Source organism: Macaca mulatta, chromosome 7, assembly GCF_049350105.2.
Source record: "Macaca mulatta isolate MMU2019108-1 chromosome 7, T2T-MMU8v2.0, whole genome shotgun sequence".
NCBI lineage: Eukaryota > Metazoa > Chordata > Mammalia > Primates > Cercopithecidae > Macaca > Macaca mulatta.
In genome coordinates this window covers 96,117,072-96,140,944 of record NC_133412.1, presented here as the reverse complement: position 1 = coordinate 96,140,944, position 23,873 = coordinate 96,117,072, and the positions used below count along the sequence as shown (strand labels likewise).

The 23,873-nt window shown below is 48.8% G+C and overlaps 2 protein-coding genes and 1 long non-coding RNA gene across 5 annotated transcripts; 1 reads left to right on the top strand and 2 right to left on the bottom strand.

Moving 5' to 3' along the window:
• Nucleotides 1-3,138: 3,138 nt before the first annotated feature.
• On the bottom strand, nucleotides 3,139-4,897 carry PSMB11 (proteasome subunit beta 11). Its single transcript, NM_001266686.2, is given in 1 exon segment — nucleotides 3,139-4,897. A coding segment is annotated over 1 exon segment (903 nt). The 5' UTR covers nucleotides 4,880-4,897; the 3' UTR covers nucleotides 3,139-3,976.
• Nucleotides 4,898-11,988: 7,091 nt separating this feature from the next.
• On the top strand, nucleotides 11,989-21,469 carry PSMB5 (proteasome 20S subunit beta 5). 3 transcript variants are annotated; one of them, XM_077937667.1, is made up of 4 exons: nucleotides 12,324-12,525; nucleotides 13,438-13,744; nucleotides 19,489-19,573; nucleotides 20,951-21,465. In XM_077937667.1, the coding sequence occupies exons 1-4, from the start codon at nucleotides 12,328-12,330 to the stop codon at nucleotides 20,970-20,972; spliced, it is 612 nt and encodes a 203-aa protein (XP_077793793.1). In that variant the 5' UTR covers nucleotides 12,324-12,327; the 3' UTR covers nucleotides 20,973-21,465.
• Nucleotides 13,435-17,900, bottom strand: LOC144330185 (uncharacterized). The gene is made up of 2 exons (XR_013396129.1): nucleotides 17,535-17,900; nucleotides 13,435-14,206 (listed from the first exon to the last, which is right to left on the bottom strand). It is a non-coding gene; the product is annotated as an uncharacterized LOC144330185 (long non-coding RNA).
• Nucleotides 21,470-23,873: the final 2,404 nt, after the last annotated feature.

Genomic DNA, 23,873 nt, shown 5'->3' with positions numbered 1-23,873 from the left:
GCTGGAGCCCTGCTTCTGTTTTTGCACTCAGGTTTCTTTACAAAGCTTCATTGTCCCAAAGGATGGGAGGAGAGGCCTAGCCTATTTGCCTCCCAGTTCATTCTCCTTTCTCCTTGGGGGGAAAAGCCACTTCATGTCCTTCTAGATAGGGGAGGACTTGGGTTAATTCCATGAGTAAGGAGATGATGACTCCGCCTCACTCTCACCACCAACTTCCTGGGTTCTCTTAGTCTCAAGCTGTCCAAGGAAATTAAGATATAAGGATTCAGCCAGGCTCAGTGGCTCACATCTATAAATCCAGCAGTTTGGGAGGCTGAGACAGGTGGATCACTTGAGGTCAGGAGTTCAAGACCAGCCTGGCCAACAGTAGAAACCCCATCTCTACTAATAATACAAAAAATTAGCAGGGCATGGTTGCACATGTCTGTAGTCCCAGCTACTCAGGAGGCTGAGGCAGGAGAATCACTTGAATCTGGGAGGTGGAGGTTGCAGTGAGCCAAGATCGTCCCACTGGACTCCAGCCTGGGTGACAGAGCGAGACTCCGTCTCAAAAAAAAGATAGGGGGATTGTTCAGAGGGCAAGGTGGGCAGGAGAAGTAGAGGGTGAAGTGTGAGAGCTGCTGAGAAGAGGGCAGGAGGGATAAAAGACTAAGGGGAAGGGGTTTCTGGACTAGAAAAACAATGGGGGTGGCAGGCTGCAGTGGGGGCAAACCAGCCTTTCCTGGGGCTCGTAGTGCCAAGTGGGAAAAGGGTGGACCAGGGTGAGACAGTCACATTGAATCTGGGCCCGCTGCTCCCACCTTTAATTCTCCCGCAGGCCATGGTCTTAGTCTTTGCAGAACACAAAGGAGGAGGGAGAGGACCAGGGAGGCAGGCTGTTGAGAGACAGAAGCAGTCAACTGGGTGGGAGCTGAGCCAGAACTGCAAGCATCTCTCAATGTACAGAGAAGGAGTCCACTCAGGAGCCAGCATGAGAGCCCAGGCCTCTCAACTCCAGGGCTCCAGAGGCACGCACAAGTAGGCGAGGCAGGATAGGTCCTTGTGACTCCCCCTTCGTGTGGGGTACTGGCAGCTGGGGAAAGCTGCTTCAATGTGAACATACCTTCCCTCACACCTTCCCCACCTGCTTGATAAGGACAAGCAGGAGGTGGGAGAACAAGTCCCCTCCCTCCAGTGCTGGAGTTCAAGTCATTTACTCTGCTGAAGGATGGAACCCTGGACCTCTGACAGTCCAAGGGCTTGTGTAAGAGCCGGCTATACCCCCGAGCTCTCCAGAGACTGTGAGGAGGTAGGCACCCCAAGCAGAGAATCAGAGGGACAAGGTCTTCTGGTTCGAGGCAGGAAGGGCAAGATCTCTGTCCCTTTGGTCTCAACCCCATATCTGTATCAAGCCTTCAGGAATTAGTAGAGAAATGGGGGAAATGACTCATGGGCTACTCTTAAGACAGTGAGGGGTGCATTGGAATGGGGTGTTGGCCTTTGTCTGCCCAGCCCTCCCTAAGACTCTCCTAAGGTCCTCCCCACCAACTCATTCAAAACAGAGAGGAAAATAATAGGGCAGAGGGAACCGGCTTGTCAGCAAGACCCATGGGCTCATCTCTGGCCTCAACTACCTCATCCTCTGGAAGGACAGGACCTGTCAAAGGGAGTGAAGATGGGTGGGACTATGGAAGGAAAAGAGAGGAGGGTCCGCCCACCCCTGGTTCTGCCCTCTTGGTCTGGTTCTGCCCTCTTGGTCTGAGTTCATCCTCCCCCTCCAGTTTGGCAATGGGGGTGAGGCGCCAAGCGTCTCAGGGGGAGACAGCTGCATGCAGTTCACAGCCCACCTTTGGCTGCGCTCAGGTGGCAATCCCAGGCCCCAGGCCACCCCTCCCTGCCTGTCTTTTCTCACTTCCTGAGAGGCTCAGGATAGGGCTGGGAGGATGAGGAAGTAGAGAATTGGTGGTGTGAGCCTGTCCCCCACCTCCTCTTTACTTTGGAGCACTCCCCAAAAGAAGTGACAAGGCCTGGCAGTCTTCCTGCTGAGAGGCTGATTTCCTTATTCAGGTATTGCTCTTTCTCTTTCAGTCTGTTTCTTGTCTCTGCACACAGGAACTGCACGTGCATCGCCTGCCATACTCATGTGCACAAACCCATCCTGTATCACTCACCTACACCTGGACACAGAACTGCATATGCACCCTCTTATGCCAAGTCAAACACTTGAACCCCACGCAAAAGCTGCCCCTCCTCACAGCTTCCTCCAGGGATCCCTGCCTCCCAGTTAGCAGTCCTGGAGTCCCACATCTCCTCCCCTGAGGCTGGGGAGTGAGCAAGGGGTAAAGAAGGGTGACTGCAGAGGCCACTGGCCAGATTCCTTGAAGGCCAGTCCCCCCATAGTGGACACCTTTCTGTGGGGTCCACCACAATTTCTCCCTACTGTGTCCTTTCTGGGGTTTTCCCTTCTGGAGCCCCCTGACCCTTCCCCAGTCAGGGGACCTCCCCCATCCCCAGTCACCCGCTCTGCACCAGAGTCTGGAGGTCTGTCTGTCCAGCTCCAGGCTGGAGGAATGTTTAATCTGGGGTGCAAGATTAAGGCTCAGGCCTATGCTAGAGCCGGGGATGAGGGGTGTCCAGGAGGGAAGGCAGGAGGCTGTTATTCTTGGGACTGGAAGCTTTAGGATTGGATGTGAGGAAAGCAACTTCAGCACCCTTCCTTCAGGCCCCCTTCCTTCAGGCTCTATCTCACAGGTTAACAGTGCTTTCTCTCTCATTTGGCCAGGGGACAGCAGGGCAGTGGCCCTCCTGGAGGTGTTAGTCTGGATCTTCAAGTCTGGGCTTCTGGGGGAGTGGGAATGGGGACAGTAGGGGCAGGAGAGGATGTGCTAGCTAGACAGTTCCCACTGGAACAACTACTTCCCTCTTGTCTTCATTCTCCAGAGGGAGCATCAGGAAGGAGGGGCTGGAAAGAAGGCAAAGGGAAGAAAGGAGGAGGGGAAATCTGGCAGCAGCACCGCCAGGCCCAGAAATCTGGAGAGCAAGGGCGGACTGTGGGGGATGGCTCCAGGCCTGGAAGATAAAGCCACAGGAGCCTGTGCAGGCAGCAGCTGCTGTGAGCTCACAACCTCCAGGCCCTCAGGGTTCATTCAACCCTGGCCACCAGGCAGGGGCTTGGCCCAGCTACTTTCTCCCTCTGCATCCCTCTCCGGAAGCCTGCAGGGAAGAGAGGAAAGGCAGGGCAGAGGGCCAGGCAGGGAGGGAGAGCTGTGCTGAAAGAGCATGGACCCTGGAGGAGAAGGCCTGGATCTAAGTCTCATCTCTGCCATTTACTGTGTGACCCCAGGCAAGTCACATAACCCTTTGAACCTGATTCCTCTTCTGTAAAGTGAGACTTATTTTACCTCAAAGCGTTGTCATGAGAACTGCATTCAGTAAAGGAATAATCATTCTAGTCATTATGGTCAAGGCAGAGGAAGAGAGCAGATAAGACAAACCCATCAACATCCAAAGGGTGTCTATCACTACACCTCATTCTCAGAGGGGCTGCTTCCCTCCCGGGTGCCCCATCTTACCAAGCTGACAAAGTGATCAGGAGAAAGAGACAAAGACGCTGAAGCTGAGACATATAGAAGACTGAAACTAAGAGAAACTGGGGATGAGATTATGGAAAAAAGCAGAGAAGATGGCAAGAAAAGAGGGTCTAGCACCTAGCATGTGTCTGGCATGCAGTAGGCGCACTGCAAGTATTGACTGAAAGATGGACTTGGTGCCAAGAAGAAGGCTGGACCAATCCACTGGGAGTCAACAGGAACTTGTTGGGCAGAGCCATAATAGCTCTGGGAGTCATGAAAGGACAGAGACTTGCAATAAATGAAGCCAGTAACCCATACAGGCTAGAGTCAGATGCCGTGAGGCTGCTGCCAGCGGGACCCTCCCCTGCTGCTCATCCTCCCACCTGCTCCCCAGGCCTACAGCACCCCCAACCAAGTCCTGCTTCTCACACTGTCTCAGTCCCTGCTGGCATCCTGTAGTCTCCTGGTGTCATCTCCCCCGGCCCCACAGACAGCTCTCTCTCTTCTGCAGCTCTGTGGGCAGTGGCAGGCTCAGGATGGGCATGGCTGGCATCCTCCTCTGGCTCTGGCTCCAAGAGCTTCTGTAACTCCATGTACAGCACACAGGCATCACTGCGTGACACATGCTCCCATCCACTCTCCCGTACGTGGAAAAGGTCTACAGAGCCCCCTGAATAGGCATCACGGTGGGTGGCATGGGCCACGGCGCAGCGAGCCAGGGCGTAGGCTTCCTGGGTGCTCATGTCGTAGCGATAGCCACGGTCTAGCACGCCGTAGGCATAGGGAGATCCAGAGCCCACAGAGAAGATATTCCCCTGCAGGCGGGTGCCATCGCTATAGACGTAGAAAAGCATAGGGCCAGAGCGGTCCCAGCCGCACAGGGCAGTGGCCACACAGAGATCCAGTCCCCGGTATCGAGACATCATGGCTGACAAGAGCTTGGCAGCACTGGCCACACTGGGCAGCTGACCCTCCCTCAGTTCCCGAAGCCGCAGCTCCCGCTGTAACACCCGATACCAGGTAGCACAGTCGGCGGAGGTGCCAGAGGTGGTACCCAGGAGGTGCTGGTGCACAGGGATGACCTTGCATGAGGCTGGACACGCCACGTAGCTGCCACAAGAGGAACGCGTGTCGGCTGCAGCAATGACTCCATGACGGAAGCGGAAGGCCAGGGTGGTAGTGCCATGGGCCAGTCTGGGGCCATGGATCTGTAGGAAGGTTTGAGGGTCACAGCCCCGGGGCACAGCCCAGCCACCAGCCTGAGGCAGGTGAGGTGATGGTCCCTGGGTGTCAGGGGACTGCCACTTGCACACATCCTGCAGAGCCATCCCTGGGACTGAGTGAAGTTTGGAAGAAGCAAGTCAGGAATTTGTGACTGGGGTCTGGTGGGGTAGGAGGGACGCTACAGAGAAGCTGGGCCACAGCCAGAACTGGCCAGAAAGGCATGTGAGCTGACGCTTCATTTCTCCTCAATCCCCAATTCAGGCTTTGGGATTGGCTGATGGAGCAGCCGCCTTCATCTCAGAGGACAGCTGAAAGAAGGCAGGATGAGGCCTGTAGAGTCTCCAGCACTAGGAAGACGCTGCCTTTGCAGTCAAACCTTCACCTTCTGCTGCCCATGACGCATCTGAGAGTCACCCAAAGAGTCTCCTGTCTGTCATCCTCCAATTATCTGGAGTTAGGTGGGGGGCTGGGGTAATGCAGAGAAAAGTGGGCACAAATGGAAGCAGCAGGGCTGGGCTCCTCATTTCTCCCATGTGGGGCACTGGGCATATAGAGACAAATAAGGCCCTCTCCCTGGCCTGAGAGGGCTCCCAGCCTAGGACGAGGTAAAGACAATTCAGTGGAATGATGTGGTCAGAATAGAGTGCTGCAACCCCACTGAGGCAGGAGACCTTGGTGCTGGGGACTCTCTTCAGAGATATGGGAGCAAGGAACTCAGCTCACACTTTGAACTCAAGGGATAGATGGGGAAAGAAAAATGGACTGAGGCTGGGTGTGGTGGATCACAGTGGTAATTTTAGCACTTTGGGAGACCAAGGCAGGTGGATGACTTGAACCTGAGTTCCAGACCACCCTGGACAACATATCAAGACCCCCATCTCTACAAAATAAATAAAAATTAGCCGGGGATGGGAGCGGAGGCTCACGCTTCCCAGCACTTTGGGAGGCTGAGGCGGGTGGATCACGACGTCAGGAGTTCGAGACCAGCCTGGCCAATATGGTGAAACCCCATCTCTACTAAAAATACAAACAAACCAAAAAGAAAAAATTAGCTGGGCGTGGTTCGTGCGCTTGTAGTCCCAGTTGCTCGTGAGCTGAGGCAGAAGAATCACTTGAACCCAGAAGGTGGAGGTTGCAGTGAGCCGAGATCAAACTACTGCACTCCAGCCTGGGTAACAGAGCAAGACTCTGTCTAAAAAAAAAAAAAAAAAAAAAAAATTAGCCAAGCATGGTGGCACATACCTGTAATCCCAGCTACTCAGGAAGCTGAGGTGAGAGGATCACCTGAGCCCAAGAGGTCAAGGCTGCAGTGAGCCATGATTGTGCCACTGCACTCCTGCCTGGGCAACACAGTGACACCCTGTCTCAACAAAAAATAAAGAAAGGAAAATAAATAAAATTAAATTAAAAAGGCCGGGCATGCCTGGCTCATGCCTGTAATCCCAGCACTTTAGGAGGCAGAGGAGGGCAGATCACCTGAGTTCAGGAGTTCGAGACCAGCCTGGCCGCCATGGTGAAACCCCCATCTCTACTGAAAATACAAAAAAAAAATAGCCAGGTGTGGTGGTAGACGCCTGTAATCCCAGCTACTTGGGAGGCTGAGGCAGGAGAATCGCTTGAACCCGGGAGGTGGAGGTTGCAGTGAGCCGCCATTGCACTCCAGCCTGGGCAATAAGAGCGAAATTCCATCTCAAAAATAAAGAAATAAATAAAGTAATTAATTAATTAAAAGTGGACTAAAGCAAAGACAAGAGAAAAAAGAGCAAGAGAACTTTTTAACAGCGGGGAGGAGAAAGAGGCTGAAATGTTTTCCACAAAGGCAGATTGCTGAGGAATGAAGGAAACTAGAACCTGAAGGTCTCTTTCTTCCCTGCTTTGGAGATAAATATGTCCTTTTATCTGTATACGGAGATGGCATTCCTGACAGTTCTTTGGCAGTACGTCTTTGACTTGTATTGAAGTCCAAAGGATCTAGTGGCCTTCTAGCTCCTGCTCCCTCTTCTGCCTAATAGTTCACAATGGCAACAGAGAGGCTTGTGATTCCAGGGTCTAAGACTTACAGGAGTGGGGCTGGTGGACCCTGACAGCTGACCCTTCAGAAGGTTGAAGTCAAGGCCAGGTGTGTTGGCTTACGCCTGTAATCTCAGCACGTTGGGAGGCCAAGGCGGGTGAATCACTTGAGCCCAGGAGTTCGAGATCAGCCTGGGCAACATGGTGAAACCTCACCTCTACAAAAAATACAAAAAATTAGCCGGGTGTGGTTGTGTGTGTCTGTAGTCCCAGCTACGTGGAGGGCTGAGGTGGGAGGATCACTTGAGCACTCACTGAGTGAGGCTGCAGTGAGCTGAGATCGTGCCACTGCACTCCATGCACTCTAGACTGGGCAACAAAGTAAGACCCTGTCTCAAAAAAAAAAAAAAAAAAGCCAGTTAATTGGGGCAGAGTGACAAGCTGCAACTACTGCAGCAACATATGCCATACTTATGTTTTACTAAACGTTGCATCTCAAGGTGGTGCTGTGGAAATGGATTTATTTGAAGAAACAGACCCACACACAAAGGAAAGAGTCTGGACCCTCCAGACATAATGATGGTGGGGCTGTGGCATCATAGCTGTCTGGGGCCTCAGTACTAAGGAAAGGTGTAAACATGGCCATGGGAAAGTTGGAGAAACCCAAAGGGCATGCTAAGGTCCAACCACTCCTTCTCTTCTCATTGGTGTAGGACCACCAGGAAATCTTGCTGAAAGGTAAGAATATATCTTCTTTAATTCTTTCTTTTTGAGACGGAGTTTCACTCTTGTCACCCAGACTGGAGTGCAATGTTGTGATCTTGGCTCACCCAACCTCTGCCTCCCAGGCTCAAGCGATTCTCTTGCCTCAGCTTCCCAAGTAGGTGGGATTACAGGTACCCACCACCACACCCAGGTAATTTTTGTACTTTTAGTAGAGACAGGATTTCGCCATCTTGGCCAGGCTGGTCTCGAACTCCTGACCTGAGGTGATCCACCCACCTCGGCCTCCCAAAGTATTGGGATTACAGGTGTGAGCCACTGAGCCCAGCCTAGAATATATCTTCTTTCTAAAGGCTAAGTCTTAGACTCTTTGTAGATGGATTGCCACCTCCCTAGGTCAAGCCATTATCAAGTCAGGTCTGAACAGTTGAATGACCTCCTAATTGAGCATTCACCAGTCTCCCATTGTAATCTTACCCTTTACATGGACATGTTTTCCTAAAGTATTACTCAAATCCTGTGTTTTCTTTGTTAGGAAAACTTGGAGAGTTATAAGATAAAATCAAATCTTGCTGATTTGATTTTCTCTTCTATCCCAAGCTGGCATGTAAGACCCACTATGGTCCAATCTAAATCTATCTATCACAGGCTCTTTTCTCTCTATTCCTAACACATCTCCCACCTCCCTTTCACCGATTTGAATCGTATTCCACAATCTGGCTTAAGTGTCACCTGTTGTGAAATTCCTTCCCAGGTATGGGCTGAGAAAGGAGAGGCTGTGAGCGGACCAAGTCAGATTTAGAAAAGTGAATCCAGACCTTGACAAAGCCATCCTGGATCCACAGCCTCTTTCCAATCTATATTGACTCCCTCACCCACCTCTGAACCACAGCACTTATCATTTGTACTTCTCCTTAATGAGGTCCCCAGGAATAGGGACCCTGGAGCAGAGAACGCATGTGAGGTAGGTTGGGAATGGATTATGGAAGGCCTTGATTGCTATGCTGAGGAGCTTGAATTCACAGAACTTTTTTTTTTTTTTTTTTGAGATGGAGTCTCGCTCTGTCGCCCAGGCTGGAGTGCAGTGGTGAGATCTCTGCTCACTGCAACCTCCACCTCCCGGGTTCAAGCGATTCTCCTGCCTCAGCCTCCAGAGTAGCTGGGACTATAAGCGTGTGCCACTGCGCCCGACTAATTTTTTGTATTTTTAGTAGAGACAAAATACAAAATACTTTTAGTAGAGACAAAATGTTAGCCAGGATGATCTCGATCTCCTGACCTCGTGATCCGCCCACCTTGGCCTCCCATAGTGCTGGGATTACAGGCACAACCCACCACGCCTGGCCCACAGAACATTTTTAAGCAGGTGAGTGTTAAGATCAAGATGGTGTTTTAGGCCTGGCTCGGTGGCTCACGCCTGTAATCCCAGCACTTTGGGAGGCCATGGCAGGCAGATCACCTGAGGTCAGGAGTTCAAGGCCAGCCTGCCCAACATGGCAAAATCCCATATCTACTAAAAATACAAAAAGAAAAAAAAAAAAATAACTGGGCATGGTGGCAAGCGCCTGTAATCCCAGCTACTTAGGAGGCTGAGGCAGGAGAATCGCTTGAACCTGGGAAGCAGAGGTTGCAGTGAGCTAAGATAACGCCACTGCACTCCAGCCTGGTTGACAAGAGCAAAACTCTACTTAAAAAAAAAACAAAACAAAACGGTGTTTTAGGAAAACAAATCTGATGCTGTGCAGAATGAATCAGAGAGTGACAATTTAGATCCACAAATCAGTTAGGAGAAGGCCAGGCATGGTGGCTCACACCTGTAATCCCAGCACTGTGGAAGACTGAGGTGGGCAGATCATCTGAGGTCAGGAGTTCAAGACCAGCCTGGCCAACATGGCAAAACCCCATCTCTACTTAAAATACAAAAAAAAAAAAAAAATTATCCAGCCATGGTGGCACACTCCTGTAGTTCCAGCTACTTGGGAGGCTAAGGCAGGAGAATCACTTGAATCCGGGAGATAGAGGTTGCAGTGAGCCAAGATTGTGCCACTGCACTCCAGCCTGGGCGACAGAGCGAGACTCCATCTCAAAAAAAAAAAAAAAAAGAAAGAAAGAAAGAAAGAAAAAAAAAATCAGTTAGGAGAATATTTCAGCAATTCCGGAATGAGGACATAAGAAGCCAAAGGTGGTATCAGTTATAATGAAAAAGAATGTGAGAAACACTGAAGTGGAAATAATCAACAGGAGCAGGCAACTAACTGGATGTGAAGGAAAGAAAAAAATTGTCAAAGATGAGCAAGGGCTTCAAGCATTTGTGACTAGAAGATCATTGCTGTCATTCCTTCCTGTGTTCATTTGGCAAATATGTATTAAGCATACAGCGGGTACAGAAATGAATAGTAAATACTTGTATTTAAAAGCTCACAATTCAGTAGGAGATAAATGTAATTTCTAACCAGGTAAAATGTGAAAGGGCCTTAAGAGAGGTACACATGCTATCAGTGGCAGAGTGAAAAACCACTGGAAGAAGCCAGAAGGACTAGTTGCACTGCAGGAGTGACTGCAAAATAATATATGCCCAGTAAACAGACACACTGCATTTTCCACACTATCCAAGTGTGAAACACAAAGATCTGCTTAATTGCATTCTGATGATTGGGCTTGGAAATGGTTGCCAATTTCAGCATTAAAAATACAGCATAGGCCGAGTGCAGTGGCTCACACCTGTAATCCCAGCACTTTGGGAGGCTGAGGCAAGCGGATCACCTGAGGTCATGGTGAAACCCCATCTCTACTAAAAACACAAAAATTAGCCAGGAGTGAGGTCGGGTGGTGGCTCACGCCTGTAATCCCAGCACTTTGGGAGGCCGAGGTGGGCGGATCACGAGGTCAGGAGATGGAGAGCATCCTGGCTAACAAGGTGAAACTCATTTCTACTAAAAATACAAAAAAAAAAAGAAAAAGAAAATTAGCTGGGCCTGGTGGCGGGCGCCTGTAGTCCCAGCTACTCGGGAGGCTGAGGCAGGAGAATGGTGGGAACCGGGGAGGCGGAGCTTGCAGTGAGCTGAGATGGCGCCACTGCACTCCAGCCTGGGCGACAGAGCAAAACCTGTCTCAGAAAAAAGAAAAGAAAAAAAAAAATTAGCCAGGAGTCGTGGCAGGCATCTGTAATCCCAGCTACTCAGGACGCTGAAGCAAGAGAATCGCTTGAACCCGGGAGGTGGAAGTTGCAGTGAGCCGAGATCACGCCCTTGCACTCCAGCCTGGGGGACAAGAGCGAGACTTTGTCTCAAAAACAAACAAACAAAATACAGCATATGGCTGGGCGCAGTGGCTCACGCCTGTAATGCCAGCACTTTGGGAGGCTGAGGTGGGTGGACTTCCTGGGGTCAGGAGTTCGAGACCAGCCTGGCCAACGTGGTGAAACCTCGTCTGCGCACGCACACACACACACACACACACACACACACACACACACACACACACACAATTAGCTGGACATGGTGGCGGGCACCTGTAATCCCAGCTACTCGGGAGGCTGAGGCAGGAGAATCACTTGAACCTGGGAAGCAGAGGTTGCAGTGAGCAGAGATCGTGCCACTGTGCTCCAGCCTAGGTGACAGAGCAAGCCTCCATCTCGAAAGAAAAAAAGAAAAAAAAAGAAAAAGAAAAAGAAAAAGAAAAAGAAAAATGCAGAGTCTGCTAGGGGAAAGATGGGGCTGAATTGGGCATCAGAAGAAAGTGGAATTTCGATGTTGATAGATGTTGCTGCTAGAATCCAACAAGGAAGGCCAGACACTGACTTCATAGAGCCACAAAGCAGGAGGCAACATTTCATACATATGCACACTTCCTGGTTTGTTATAGTTCCGAAAAGATTTGAAAAATGAAGGTGGGTGGAGGGAGGAAGAGGCAATGAAATATAGTACGTTCCTGAATAAAGGGCATCATCTTAGCAAGTTGAAGTTAGAGAATCTCTTGGTACATATTTATGCAGTCTCAACCGTCCTCCAGGCTCTGAGATGGTAAATTACTACTGGCACTTATTCAGGTCTGACTTGAGAATCTAGTTTGTGGATTAACTGGACCCTTTGCTTTTTCTTCTTCCATCTGCCTTTTAGGCAATTCATTACTTATTCGAATTTCCACCAGACGGTAGGAGTCAAGAGAAGGAATATTGGATATTAAAAACCGGTTACTGTTAAAGAAGGGTTGCTGTATGGCGACTGACAACAAGAGGTATAGCACTTTATTTTGTTGCGTTTTTTACCACTAATTACTGTGGTTTAACTAATATAGGGAAATGGCCTCAGAATGGATCATTATTTTATCCAGTTTTAGAGGGTGCCCTTAAACAAGATGGCAACCTCAGGGGCGTTAACAAGGTGCTGAAGCAGCAGCGATGTAACCTGTTGCTTGGACACCGGGCTGGAGTGGGCGGACCCACTGCTAAGGGTTCAGAACCAATTTTCAACCAGTCACGCCCTTCTCAAAGATGGCCGACCTCACTTCCCTCACGCAACATGGACGTTTTCAGACACTTCCTGTGAATTTGAGGTTACCCTGATCTAGGACTACTTGCATGACCAAAGCCAAGATGGCAGGTACGTTTAAGATTAGTGAAGCCATCTATTTCCCCAACGCCCTTCGTGAAAATGGTCTTTCCCATCTGGCGCTTCTTTTTGGAGGCGTGGTTGCCAGCAGTCAAAATGGCTCCTTTCGGGAATAGATTTAATAGGAAGTGAAGCTGTGACGGCGAGGCGTTGCCCGACCTATCTTTGCTAGGCGTTCTCAGAGTTAGTTCTTTCTGCCCACACTAGACATGGCGCTTGCCAGCGTGTTGGAGAGACCGCTACCAGTGAACCAGCGCGGGTTTTTCGGACTCGGGGGTCGTGCAGATCTGCTAGATATAGGTCCAGGGAGTCCCAGTGATGGGCTGAGTCTGGCCGCGCCCGGCTGGGGTGTCCCAGAAGAGCCAGGGATCGAAATGCTTCATGGAACAACCACCCTGGCCTTCAAGGTGCGGAGCCAGCCCCCTTGCCTGGCTGATTATTGAACGCCCGCGACTTGCCTGGCCTCCCAGCCTGACCGGAGTTTGCGGTGGCCTTGGCCACCAACCCAGGCGGAGGCGCGGTCCTCTCGTTCGGACCGCAGCAGTTTTGCTGTCTCATTGACCCAGGAGACTCCTGTCTTTGCTCTGGTTGGAGAGGGTGGCGGTGGGGCTGGGGGTAAGTCGGGGAAGGAAGCTGAGGCCTCTTGGGTTGATTCCTAGGCGACCCCAGGTTGCTGCTGTTCAGGATCTTCTAGCTGGGAAAGGGGAAAGGCCGCAACAACAATGAACCTTGGCCGAGGGAAGGCTATTGTAACCGTTTACCAAAGTTTTGGAAACTGGGCGGCCCCTCAAGGCAAGGGTAACCGAAACTGGCATAAAGGGGAAGCTGGGTTCCTCATCTATAAAATGATTTTTTTTGTTGTTTTTGAGACAGGGCTTCGCCCTGTCGCTCAGGCTGGAGTGCAATGGCGCCAGCGCCTCAGCCTCCAGAGTAGCTGAGACTATAGGCACACACCACCACGACAGGCTAAGTTTTTTATTTTTTGTAGAGGTGGATCTCCCTGTGTTGCCCAGGCTGGTCTCCAGCACCTGGCCTCAAGCGATCCTCCCGCCTTGGCCTCCCAAAATGCCAAGATTACAGGAGTGAGCCACCACGCCCATCCTATAAAATGAATTTAATATGAGTTATATCCATGTAAAGGGATTGAGATGTGAAGCTCAGGTGACATTAATATATGGGGAAGTAGAGAAGTGTACTGTGAAGTATAAAAGGATGGAGAAAGAGATGTGCTGGGTTTGGACTGATGCAAAAAGAAGTATGGTAGGAGTGTTTTTGTGGTCTTATGTGGCCTGTTTTGTGTTTTCCTCTGATCTTAACAGTTCCGCCATGGAGTCATAGTTGCAGCTGACTCCAGGGCTACAGCGGGTGCTTACATTGCCTCCCAGACGGTGAAGAAGGTGATAGAGATCAACCCATACCTGCTAGGCACCATGGCTGGGGGCGCAGCGGATTGCAGCTTCTGGGAACGGCTGTTGGCGCGGCAATGTCGAATCTATGAGCTTCGAAATAAGGAACGCATCTCTGTAGCAGCTGCCTCCAAACTGCTTGCCAACATGGTGTATCAGTACAAAGGCATGGGGCTGTCCATGGGCACCATGATCTGTGGCTGGGATAAGAGAGGCCCTGGTGAGTTAAGCTGCAACCACATTATCCTTGGGCTGACACTACGGAGAGGAGGAGTTGTATGGACAGATGAATTAAAGGGTTTGGTGTCAATGCTGAGGAAGTGTAATTAGGTCCTTAGCCCTTCTTTCTCTCTCCTTTTTTTTTTTTTTTTGAGACTGTGGCTCATTCTGTCACTCAGGCTGCAGTGCAGTGGCATGATCTTAGCTCACTGCAGCCTCCGCCCCCAGGTTTAAGTGATTCTCATGCCTCAGCTTCCCGTGTAGCTGGGATTACAGGCGCCCGCCACCATACCTGGTTAGTTTTTGTTTTTGGTTTTTTTTGAGACGGAGTTTCGCTCTTGTCACCTAGGCTGGAGTGCAATGGTGCAATCTTGGCTTATTTCAACCTCCACCTCCGGGATTCAGGCGATTCTCCTGCCTCTGCCCCCGAAGTAGCTGGGATTATAGGCATGCACCACCACACCTGGCTAATTTTTGTATTTTTAGTAGAGATGGGGGTTTGCCATCTTGGTCAGGCTGGTCTCGAACTCCTTACCTCAGGTGATCCACCCTCCTCGGCCTCCCAAAGGACTGGGATTACAGTCGTGAGTCACTGTGCCCGGCCTTATTTTTGTGTTTTTAGTAGAGACGGGATTTCACCATGTTTGCTAAGCTGGTATCCAACGCACATGATCCACTGACCTTGGCCTTGGCCTCCCAAAGTGCTGGGATTACAGGTATAAGCCACCGCACCCAGCCTGTTCCTTCTCTTTTTCAAGGAAGGCACTGTAGTATAGGAAAAGGGATAGAGTTAAATCAGCTGTGTCATTGACTACCTGTTTGACAGTGGGCATGCATATTTTCTCAGCCTCTGTTTTATCATCTGTTATATTGGTTAAGTGAGGTAACAAATGTAAACCTACTAGTATAGTGTCTGGCTAATAATTTTCCATCTGTTCTCTCTCCTATAAAATAAGACCCAGAGGCCAGGCGTGGTGGGTCATACTTGTAATCCCAGCACTTTAGGAGGCCGAGGCAGGTGGATCACGTGAGGTCAGGAATTCAAGACCAGCCTGGCCAACATGGCGAAACCCCATCTCTACTAAAAATACAAAAATTAGCCTGGCGTGGTGGCAGGTGCCTGTAATCCCAGCTACTCAGGAGGCTGAGGCACGAGAATCACTTGAACCCAGGAGGTGGATGTTGCAGTGAGCAGAGATCGCGCCACTGCACTCCAGCCTGGGCAATAGAGTGAGACTCTGTCTCCAAAAAAAAAAAGAATTTAAGAATTTGTTGAATCTTACATGTAGCAGTAGTGCTATTTGAAGTGTTCATTGGCCATGTGTGGCTTGTGGCTACTGTATTAGACTCTAATATATGGTTGTCCCTCAAAAGTTAGTCATTTCTCTTCTGTTTTTTTCTTTTCTTTTTTTTTTTTTTTTTTTTTTTGAGACGAAGTTTTGCTCTTGTCGCCTAGTCTGGAGTGCAATGGCATTGTCTCGGCTCACTGCAACCTCTGCCTCCTGGGTTCAAACAATTCTCCTGCTGCAGCCTCCCAAGTACCTGGGATTACAAGCGCCTGCCACCATGCCCAGCTAATTTTGTATTTTTAGTAGAGATGGGGTTTCACCATGTTGGCCAGGCTGGTCTCAAAATCCTGACCTCAGGTGATTCGCCTGCCTCAGCTTCCCAAAGTGCTAGGATTAAAGGCGTGAGCCACTGCACCTGGCCTCTTCTCCTTTTTTCTTTAGAGAGTCTTTGGCCTAGAAGGAGCCTTTTGGGCTCCTCTCTTTTTTGGGGGGCGTGGGTATAGAGTCTCACTCTTGTCGCCCCTGCTGGAGTGCAGTGGTGCAATCTCAGCTCACTGCACTCTCCGCCTCCCAGGTTCAAGTGATTCTCCTGCCTCAACCTCCCATGTAGCTGAGACTACAGGCATGCGCCACCATGCCCATCTAAATTTTGTATTTTTAGTAGAGACAGGGTTTCACCATGCTGGCCTTGAACTCCTGACCTCAGGTGATCTGCCCACCTCAGCCTGCCAAAGTGTTGAGATTACAGGGGTGAGCCATTGCGCCCAGTCCTGGGCTCATTTCTTTTATTTCTTTGCTGGTTATAATCACCCTTAACAATCGTGCTAGGTCCTGTTCTATCATCTCTGAAAATAAGTTCCTTAGCCTATTTTTCCTTTCCAGCATTTAAGAAACTTGCCAGAAAGTTCGACTCTGTATTTGATGTCATTTCCTCATCAGCCAGTTTTGAAATGTCCCTTTAGTAAAGTTGGAGTGTAGCTAGTCACTTTCTACTTTTCCCTTCCATATGCTTAAAAATAATTATTATTTCCTCCTTTTGTTTTTGCTTCATTAATTTACCTGTTTACTAAATACCTAGTTACCTTGTAGAACAATTATAGGATACCTACCACTTTTTCACTTGCTTTCAAATGAGGATAGAAAGGGATGTAGGGAGTATCTGCTTACTACCCAATGGAGGATGAAAGGAAATTAAAAACTGGATGTGAGAGAGGAGCTCAGTTTGTTACTTTGGAAATTGAGACGCTATTCTCTGAAAGGTGGGAAAAGACAGTTCCATACATTTTACATGATCCAGGGAAGCATTTTGGAATTGCTGCTTTGAACCCTTAACTGGTGGATTTGTTCTAGGTGATGGAAACAGTGTAAGAGAGTACAGGGACTGGGTAGCAAGGAAAATCCAGGGAGACTGAGCATCATTTAAATAGTACCTTCAAGAGGCCTTCCTGACTACCCTGTCCCATTCATTGCGAGTCAGCCCCTTGCCTCATATTACAGTTGGCCCTTGAGCAACATGGATTTGAATCACTCAGGTTCACTTATATGCAGATATTTTTCAACCTAATTCTGATGGAAAATACACATTCCCAGAATTGGAAACCTGAATATACACAGGGCCAATTTATTTATTTATTTATTTATTTAGGGGGTGGAGTTTTGCTCTTGTCACCCAGGCTGGAGTACAATGGTGCCATCTCGGCTCAGTGTAACCTCCGCCTCCTGGGTTCAAGTGATTCTTCTGCCTCAGCCTCCCGAGTAGCTGGGATTACAGGTATCTACCACCCTGCCAGCTAACTTTTATGTTTTTAGTAGAGACAGGGTTTCACCATGTTGGCCAGGCTGGTCTTAAACTCCTGACCTCAGGTGATCCACCTGCCTCAGCCTCCCAAAGTGCTGGGATTACAGGCGTGAGCCACCACACCCGGCCAACTTTTTATATATGCAGGTTTTGCAGGGCCAACTTTGGGACTTGAGTGTGCATAGATTTTGGTATATGCAGGGGTCTTGGGACAAATCCCCTTCATATACAAAAGGACGACTGTACTTAACCCAAGGCTGAATAAGATAAATATATTTTTTTTGAGACGGAGTCTCACTCTGTCACCCAGGCTGGAGTGCAGTGGCATGATCTCTGCTCACTGCAAGCTCGGCCTTCCGGGTTCACGCCATTCTCCTGCCTCAGCCTCCTGTGTAGCTGGGACTACAGGCACCCGCCACCGTGCCTGGCTAATTTTTTGTATTTTTAGTAGAGACGGGGTTTCACCGTGTTAGCCAGGATGGTGTCAATCTCCTGACCTCAGGTGATCCACCTGCCTCAGACTCCCAAAGTACTGGGATTACAAGCGTGAGCCACCGCGCCCGGCCTGATAAATACCATTTTTAAAAGAACCAGTTGGCTGGGCGCAGTGGTTCACGCCTGTAATCTCAGCACTTTGGGAGGCTGAGACAGGTGGATCACCTGACGTCAGGAGTTCAAGACCAGCCTGACCAACATGGTGGAACCCTGTCTCTACTAAAAATACAAAATTGTGGTGGCACATGCCTGTAAACCCAGCTACTCAGGGAGATGAGGCAGGAGAATCTCTTGGACCCTGGAGGGGCATGCCTATAATCCCAGCTCCTCAGGAGGCTGAGGCAGGACAACCACTTGAACCTGGGAGGCAGAGGTTGCAGTAAGCTGAGATCGTGCCATTGCACTCCAGCTTGGGAAGGAAACAAGCAAAACTTTGTCTGAAAAATCAGTCAGTCAGTCAATAAAAAGAACCAGTCAAATGCCGAAGGAGTTTTGAGGAGGAAGAGATTACTTATGATGGGAGGAATTAGGGAAGACTTCATGGATTGGTGGTAGTTGTCCTGGATGTGAAAAAAGGAAAGGGAACATAACAAAGAAAGGGAGGAAAGAAGCATGAAGCTTTTGAGGAGTAACTGAAAGTCCAGTTTAATTGGAACTAAGTGGGTGAAGGGGAATAGTGAGCCAAAAAGCCAGAAGGGTACGTTGGAACCAGATGGTGACCCCCCTAGGCAAAAGCATGGCAGTGGGGCTGAGAATGGGCCAGAGAAAGCAGTAAAGTAGACATGAGAATCACCTGAACCTGAAAACCAATAAGGGCAGTGGTGCTCAAGCTGGCTTGCGTTAGAATCACCTGGAGGACTTAAAAAACAAGTTCCATACCTGTTTCCCACCCCACCCCAATTATAAAAAACACCTAGGGTAAGTCCTATGCATTTTTGAAAAAAATCTTTGTTAGATGACTCTAGTGCACGGTGAGATGTGAGAACCACTAAAATAGGAAAAAGAGTAGTGATGCCATTGGCAGAATTTCAGAAGACAGGAGGAAGCGTGGGTTAGTGGCGCACAAGAGAGATGAGTTTGGTAGGTAATGAAGAACCACTGGCATCTAAGTTTAGGAAGTTTGAATCTGAACTTGATGACAAAGGCATTCAGCTGGAGGGATCCAGTAGGCAGTTGGGATTGAACACTTTGTCTAAATTTTCATCTGTACCAAAAGGTAGCTAGTTTTTTCATAAAGAGCCAAATAGTAAATATTTTAGGCCTGCAGGCCTAAATCTTTGTCTCAAATACTTAACTCTGCTGGTGTTGCACAAAACAATCATAGACAGTATGGAAACAGTGGCTGTGTTCCAATAATATTTTAATTACAAAAATAAAGGCAGTTGGCCTGGCCAAACCTTGTTCTATACCAGCAATAGAAATACAATGTGAGCCATCTACATAATTTTACATTTTATACTAGCTACATTTTTTAAATTAAAAAGAAAAAAATTAATTTCAACATATTTTGTTTAACCTAATAAATCCAAAATATTATGTCAGCAGGTAGTACTAGTTCATTTCAAATGCTCAACTAGTCCCATGTGGCTAGTGGCTACCATATGGACAGTGCAGGTCTTTACAATATGATTACGAACTCTAGGCTTTATTATCCTCCTGTGTCTTGTTCTCCAGATATTTTAAACTCTTTGAGTTCTGGGATTATGGAATTTGTTTTTCTGTCACACAGGCTGGAGTGCAGTGGCATAATCACAGCTCACTGTGATCTCAACCTCCTGGGCTCAAGTGACTGGGATTATGGGGTCTTTTGGTGGGCGAGTGGGGATTATGTTTTGTTTGTTTGTTTCTTGAGACGGAGTTTCACTCTTGTTGCCCAGGCTGGAGTGCAATGGTGCGATCTTGGCTCACTGGAACCTCCACCTCCCAAGTTCAAGTGATTCTCCTGCCTCAGCCTCCTGAGTAGCTGGGATTACAGGCATGCGCCACCACGCCCGGCTAATTTTGTATTTTTAGTAGAGACAGGGTTTCTCCATGTTGGTCAGGCTTGTCTTGAACTCCCAGTCTCAGGTGACCGACTTGCCTCGGCCTCCCAGAGTGCTGGGATTACAGGCTTGAGCCACTGCGCCTGGCTGGGGATTATGTTTTAAATGTTATCTTTAACAGTGTCTGAAGTTCTGTGCTTGAAACCTAAGTCATTTGGAATATACTTGCTTTGTGGGTGTGCTGAGAGGATCGGCAACATGGCAAGGTAGTTACCATAATGTAAGGTGAGATGGGATGGTATGTTGTAGAATCCTGGAGTCTTAATATTAAATTTTATTCCTTCAGGTTTTTTTTTTTTTTTTTTTTTTTCTGAAGACAGCATCTCAGTCTGTTGCCCAAGCTGGAGTGTGGTGGTGTGACTATAGCTCACTGCAGCCTGCACCTCCTGAGCTCAAACAGTCCTCCTGTTTCAACCTCCCACAGACATGTACTACCACACCCAGCTAGCTTTTAAAAGAATAATAATAATTTCATAGAAGTCCTATCTTGTATTTATGTTGGCTTCCCTGGGTTTCTCTTTTTTAATATATATTATTTATTATTATTTTATTTTGAGACAGAATTTCACTCTTGTTGCCCAGGCTGGAGTGCAATGGTGTGATCTTGGCTCACCGCAACCTCTGCCTCCCAGGTTCAAGTGATTATCCTGCCTCCCGAGTAGCTGGGATAATAGGCATGTGCCACCATGCCCGGCAAATTTTGTATTTTTAGTAGAGACGGGGTTTCTTCATGTTGGTCAGGCTGGTCTCGAACTCTTGACCTCAGGTGATCTGCCCACCTCGGCCTCCCAAAGTGCTGGGATTACAGGTGTGAGCCACCTTGCCTGACATACTTTTTTATTTTTTTACTTTTATTTTTTGTTGAGACGGAGTCTTGCTCGGTCGCCCAGGCTGGAGTGCAGTGGCCAGATCTCAGCTCACTGCAAGCTCCGCCTCCCGGGTTTACGCCATTCTCCTGCCTCAGCCTCCCGAGTAGCTGGGACTACAGGTGCCCGCCACCTCGCCTGGCTAGTTTTTTGTATTTTTTTAGTAGAGATGGGGTTTCACTGTGTTAGCCAGGATGGTCTCGATCTCCTGACCTCGTGATCCACCCGTCTTGGCCTCTCAAAGTGCTGGGATTACAGGCTTGAGCCACTGCGCCCGGCCTCTTTTTTATTTTTTTAATTTTATTCTAGGTTTTAAGAGAACTGCTAACCGGGCGAGGTGGCTCATGCCTATAATCCCAGCACTTTGGGAGTCTGAGGAGGGCAGATCCCCAGAGGTCAGGAGTTCGAGACCAGCCTGACCAACATGGTGAAATCCCTAAATCTACTAAATCTACTAAAAATACAAAAATTAGCTGGGCATGGTTGCAAGTACCTGTAATCCCAGCTACCTGGGAAGCTGAGGCAGGAGAATTCACTTCAACCCGGGAGGTGGAGGTTGTGGTGAGCCGAGATGGCACCATTGCACTCCAGCCTGGGCAACAAGAGCGAAACTCCATTTCAAAATAAAAGAACTACTGCCTTGGCATATGAATTAGATATCAAAAGGGGTGATCTTTTTTTTTTTTTTTTTCCTGCTAACCTCATCTCCCTTTCCAGGCCTCTACTACGTGGACAGTGAAGGGAACCGGATCTCAGGGGCCACCTTCTCTGTAGGTTCTGGCTCTGTGTATGCGTATGGGGTCATGGATCGGGGCTATTCCTATGACCTGGAAGTGGAGCAGGCCTATGATCTGGCCCGTCGAGCCATCTACCAAGCCACCTACCGAGATGCCTACTCAGGAGGTGCAGTCAACCTCTACCACGTGCGGGAGGATGGCTGGATCAGAGTCTCCAGTGACAATGTAGCTGATCTACATGAGAAGTACAGTGGCTCTACTCCCTGAAAGAGGGTGGATGCAGCTGCTTGTGTTTCTTGAGGTGACTATCATTGGTAATATGGATACAGTGACCCATCCCCCATCCTATTTATAGTGGAAGGGCCTTCAATTGTATCAATACTTTAAGTTCTGGCACATTGACCTCTATGTGTTACCAGTCATTAATGAGCTGCTGCAGAGGTGACTATTTGTTTTACTTTCTTGGATGTTAACATTACACTACTCACTACTCAACCTCAGCCTGTGTTGCGTCTTTTGTCACACTGTCCCTCCTCCAAGCACTTTTCAGTCAAATAAGCCAGGACAGTGGGAAGGAAGTGACTGTAATTACAGGAAACAGTGGTGTGAAGACATTGTCTAGTGAATACATTAACGTCCCCACTCATGAAGCTAATAACGGAGAAGGAGAGAGAGGGAGGGAGGAGGGAGACACTTCTCGATTCGGTTTACAAAGAGATGAAAAGTTGATGAGGTGGAAAGATGCACGGGGCTGTAGCAGGCAGGGCTCCAGGGGAAAAGGCTGTCACCCTGTGGTGAGGGAGGGGAGGCTGAGGCTACTTGCAGAGTGGAAGGGTGAGGAGGATAAATCTTGACTTTTAAACCAACTGGGAAGGGAAGGCTTGGACCCTGGGAAGGGGAGGGCAAAGAAGCGGCTGTGAAAGCAGTAGTAACCACAAGGTTGGAGATCCTTGTCCTTTTGGTCCTCTGGTGCATATGTGTGGAGGGGAGAGGGTAGTGATGGGGAGAAGGTAGTGATGGGGAGTTTATAGCCTCCTGGTCAGGAAGCATCACTAAATTGTCAATGGAATGTGTGGGTGGGGAAGAGGCCCTGCTGAGAGCACAGAGATGGCTGATTTATCACACCCAGCACTACTGGGGTTGGGGGGAGTTCCCAAGCTATGGTGGCAGCAGATGGCAAGGCCTTCTGTTAAGGAGAAGACAGGAGATAGAGGAGGTTGTTGGGAGAAACCTTTAAAACATGGGAGTGGAGGACACAAACAATACCACCTTGTATTAGCCAGAAGGCAGAAAGTGGTTGGTGAAGGTGACAACCCAGTGTCATGTTTTGAGACTGAGAGGTTTGGAGGGGTCATTCGTAGAAGAAGAGGGGTAAGCCCACCTCCCCTGTACTGCGGCTACCTTCCCTTCCCCCTCAGCCTTGTGCAGTCTTTGTATTGATTGATGAGGGCTGTCGGCCAGGAACTGATCGAGTCTTGTTAATTGCATTTGTCAAATGCAGGGAAATTGGGAATTAGTGAAATCGGAGAAGGGGGTTTGGAAAACAAATGACATGCCTAAGGAGATTTTTTGCAGAAAAGTATCTCAGGAGCCCCTGGAGTCAGGGAGCTGCTAGTGTGGACTCAGACTACACGGTTGAAATAGGCAAGAGCTGGTCCGGGCGCAGTGGCTCAGGCTTGTAATCCCAGTACCAGCACTTTGGGAGGCTGAGGCGGGCAGATCACTTGAGGCCAGGAGTTTGAGACCAGCCTGGCCAACATGGTGAAACCTGTCTCTACTAAAAATAAAAACAAAAAATTAGCTGGGCATGGTGGCAGGCACCTGTAATCCCAGCTACTTGGGAGGCTGAGGCAGGAAAATTCCTTGAACCCGGAGGCAGAGGTTGCAGTGAGCCGAGATCGTGCCATTGCACTCCAGCCTGGGCAACAAAAACAAAGCTCCATCTCAAAAAAAAAAAAAAAAAAGAGAGAAAGAAATAGGCAGGACCCAAGCTACATCTTCCTTCTTGTAGACTGTTGGGAAATGGTTAGCTGCGTGAGAAGCACAGGTACAGTCATCTTCCTCTCACTTAGGACAATGGTTTGCAGATCAAAAAAAAAAGAGCACTCCTAGGAGAAATCCCAATGCCTGAAAAAAAATCAGAGGTTGAAGTTGAACTGAGAGGTCCAGAGCCTCAACCATTGAGCTTCCCCATCCAGTCACTCCCTGCAGCACCCTTTGTTAGCCCTATACACATACATAGTCCCTGGCACTTCTTGGAACCTCAAGGAACACAATTTGAAAACCCCTTCCCTGGGAAATAGCCTTAAGGATAGAAAGAGAATTGAAGATTGGAATTTCCTTACATGACCCCAGAGAGCATAAGACCTCAGCTTTGGTCCATGAACAGAAAATTCATTCTGGAGAGAAGAGATGATCTTGAAACAATGCAACCCTTTGCCCTGTTTCTGTCTGACACTTTGCTTTGGCAGTGGTTTAGCTGTTTAATGGAAACACCTATTCTGCACTGGCAGAGTCCTTATGTTAGAAGAGAAAATGCATGTTCTGTTCTGGCATATCCCTGTTGATCTACCTTCCTGGGTCTTGGGTAAAAGACTCATTTAATGAAAGAGCTCAATTTGTGGTAGGTTTTTCTGGGAAGAAAGTAGAACAGAGGTAGAGAAAAACTGCAAGTCTGTAGGCTAGTGGTATCCACCCTGTGCATTTGTGATTTCTTGCTGATGGTTACTGGGGGGAAATTGGCTTTGCAGCGATGTTGTGTGTCTCTGCTTGTGTGGGGATGATGGATGCCGCATAGGATTGGAGAGATGCTTTTGAGTGGAGTGTACCAGTTCAGGGACTCCCATCAGATTCATTTCCCAGTGCAGTCCTCTTGACAAAGGATGATGGAAAAGAAATTGCCT

Excerpts from the sequence above, each read along its gene's own strand:
- PSMB5 (XM_077937667.1), top strand. The coding sequence starts at position 12,328 with ATGGCGCTTGCCAGCGTGTTGGAGAGACCGCTACCAGTGAACCAGCGC. Across the intron at positions 12,526-13,437 it reads CAACCACCCTGGCCTTCAAG|TTCCGCCATGGAGTCATAGT; the intron begins GTGCGGAGCCAG and ends TGATCTTAACAG. Across the intron at positions 13,745-19,488 it reads CTGGGATAAGAGAGGCCCTG|TGTCTGAAGTTCTGTGCTTG; the intron begins GTGAGTTAAGCT and ends TATCTTTAACAG.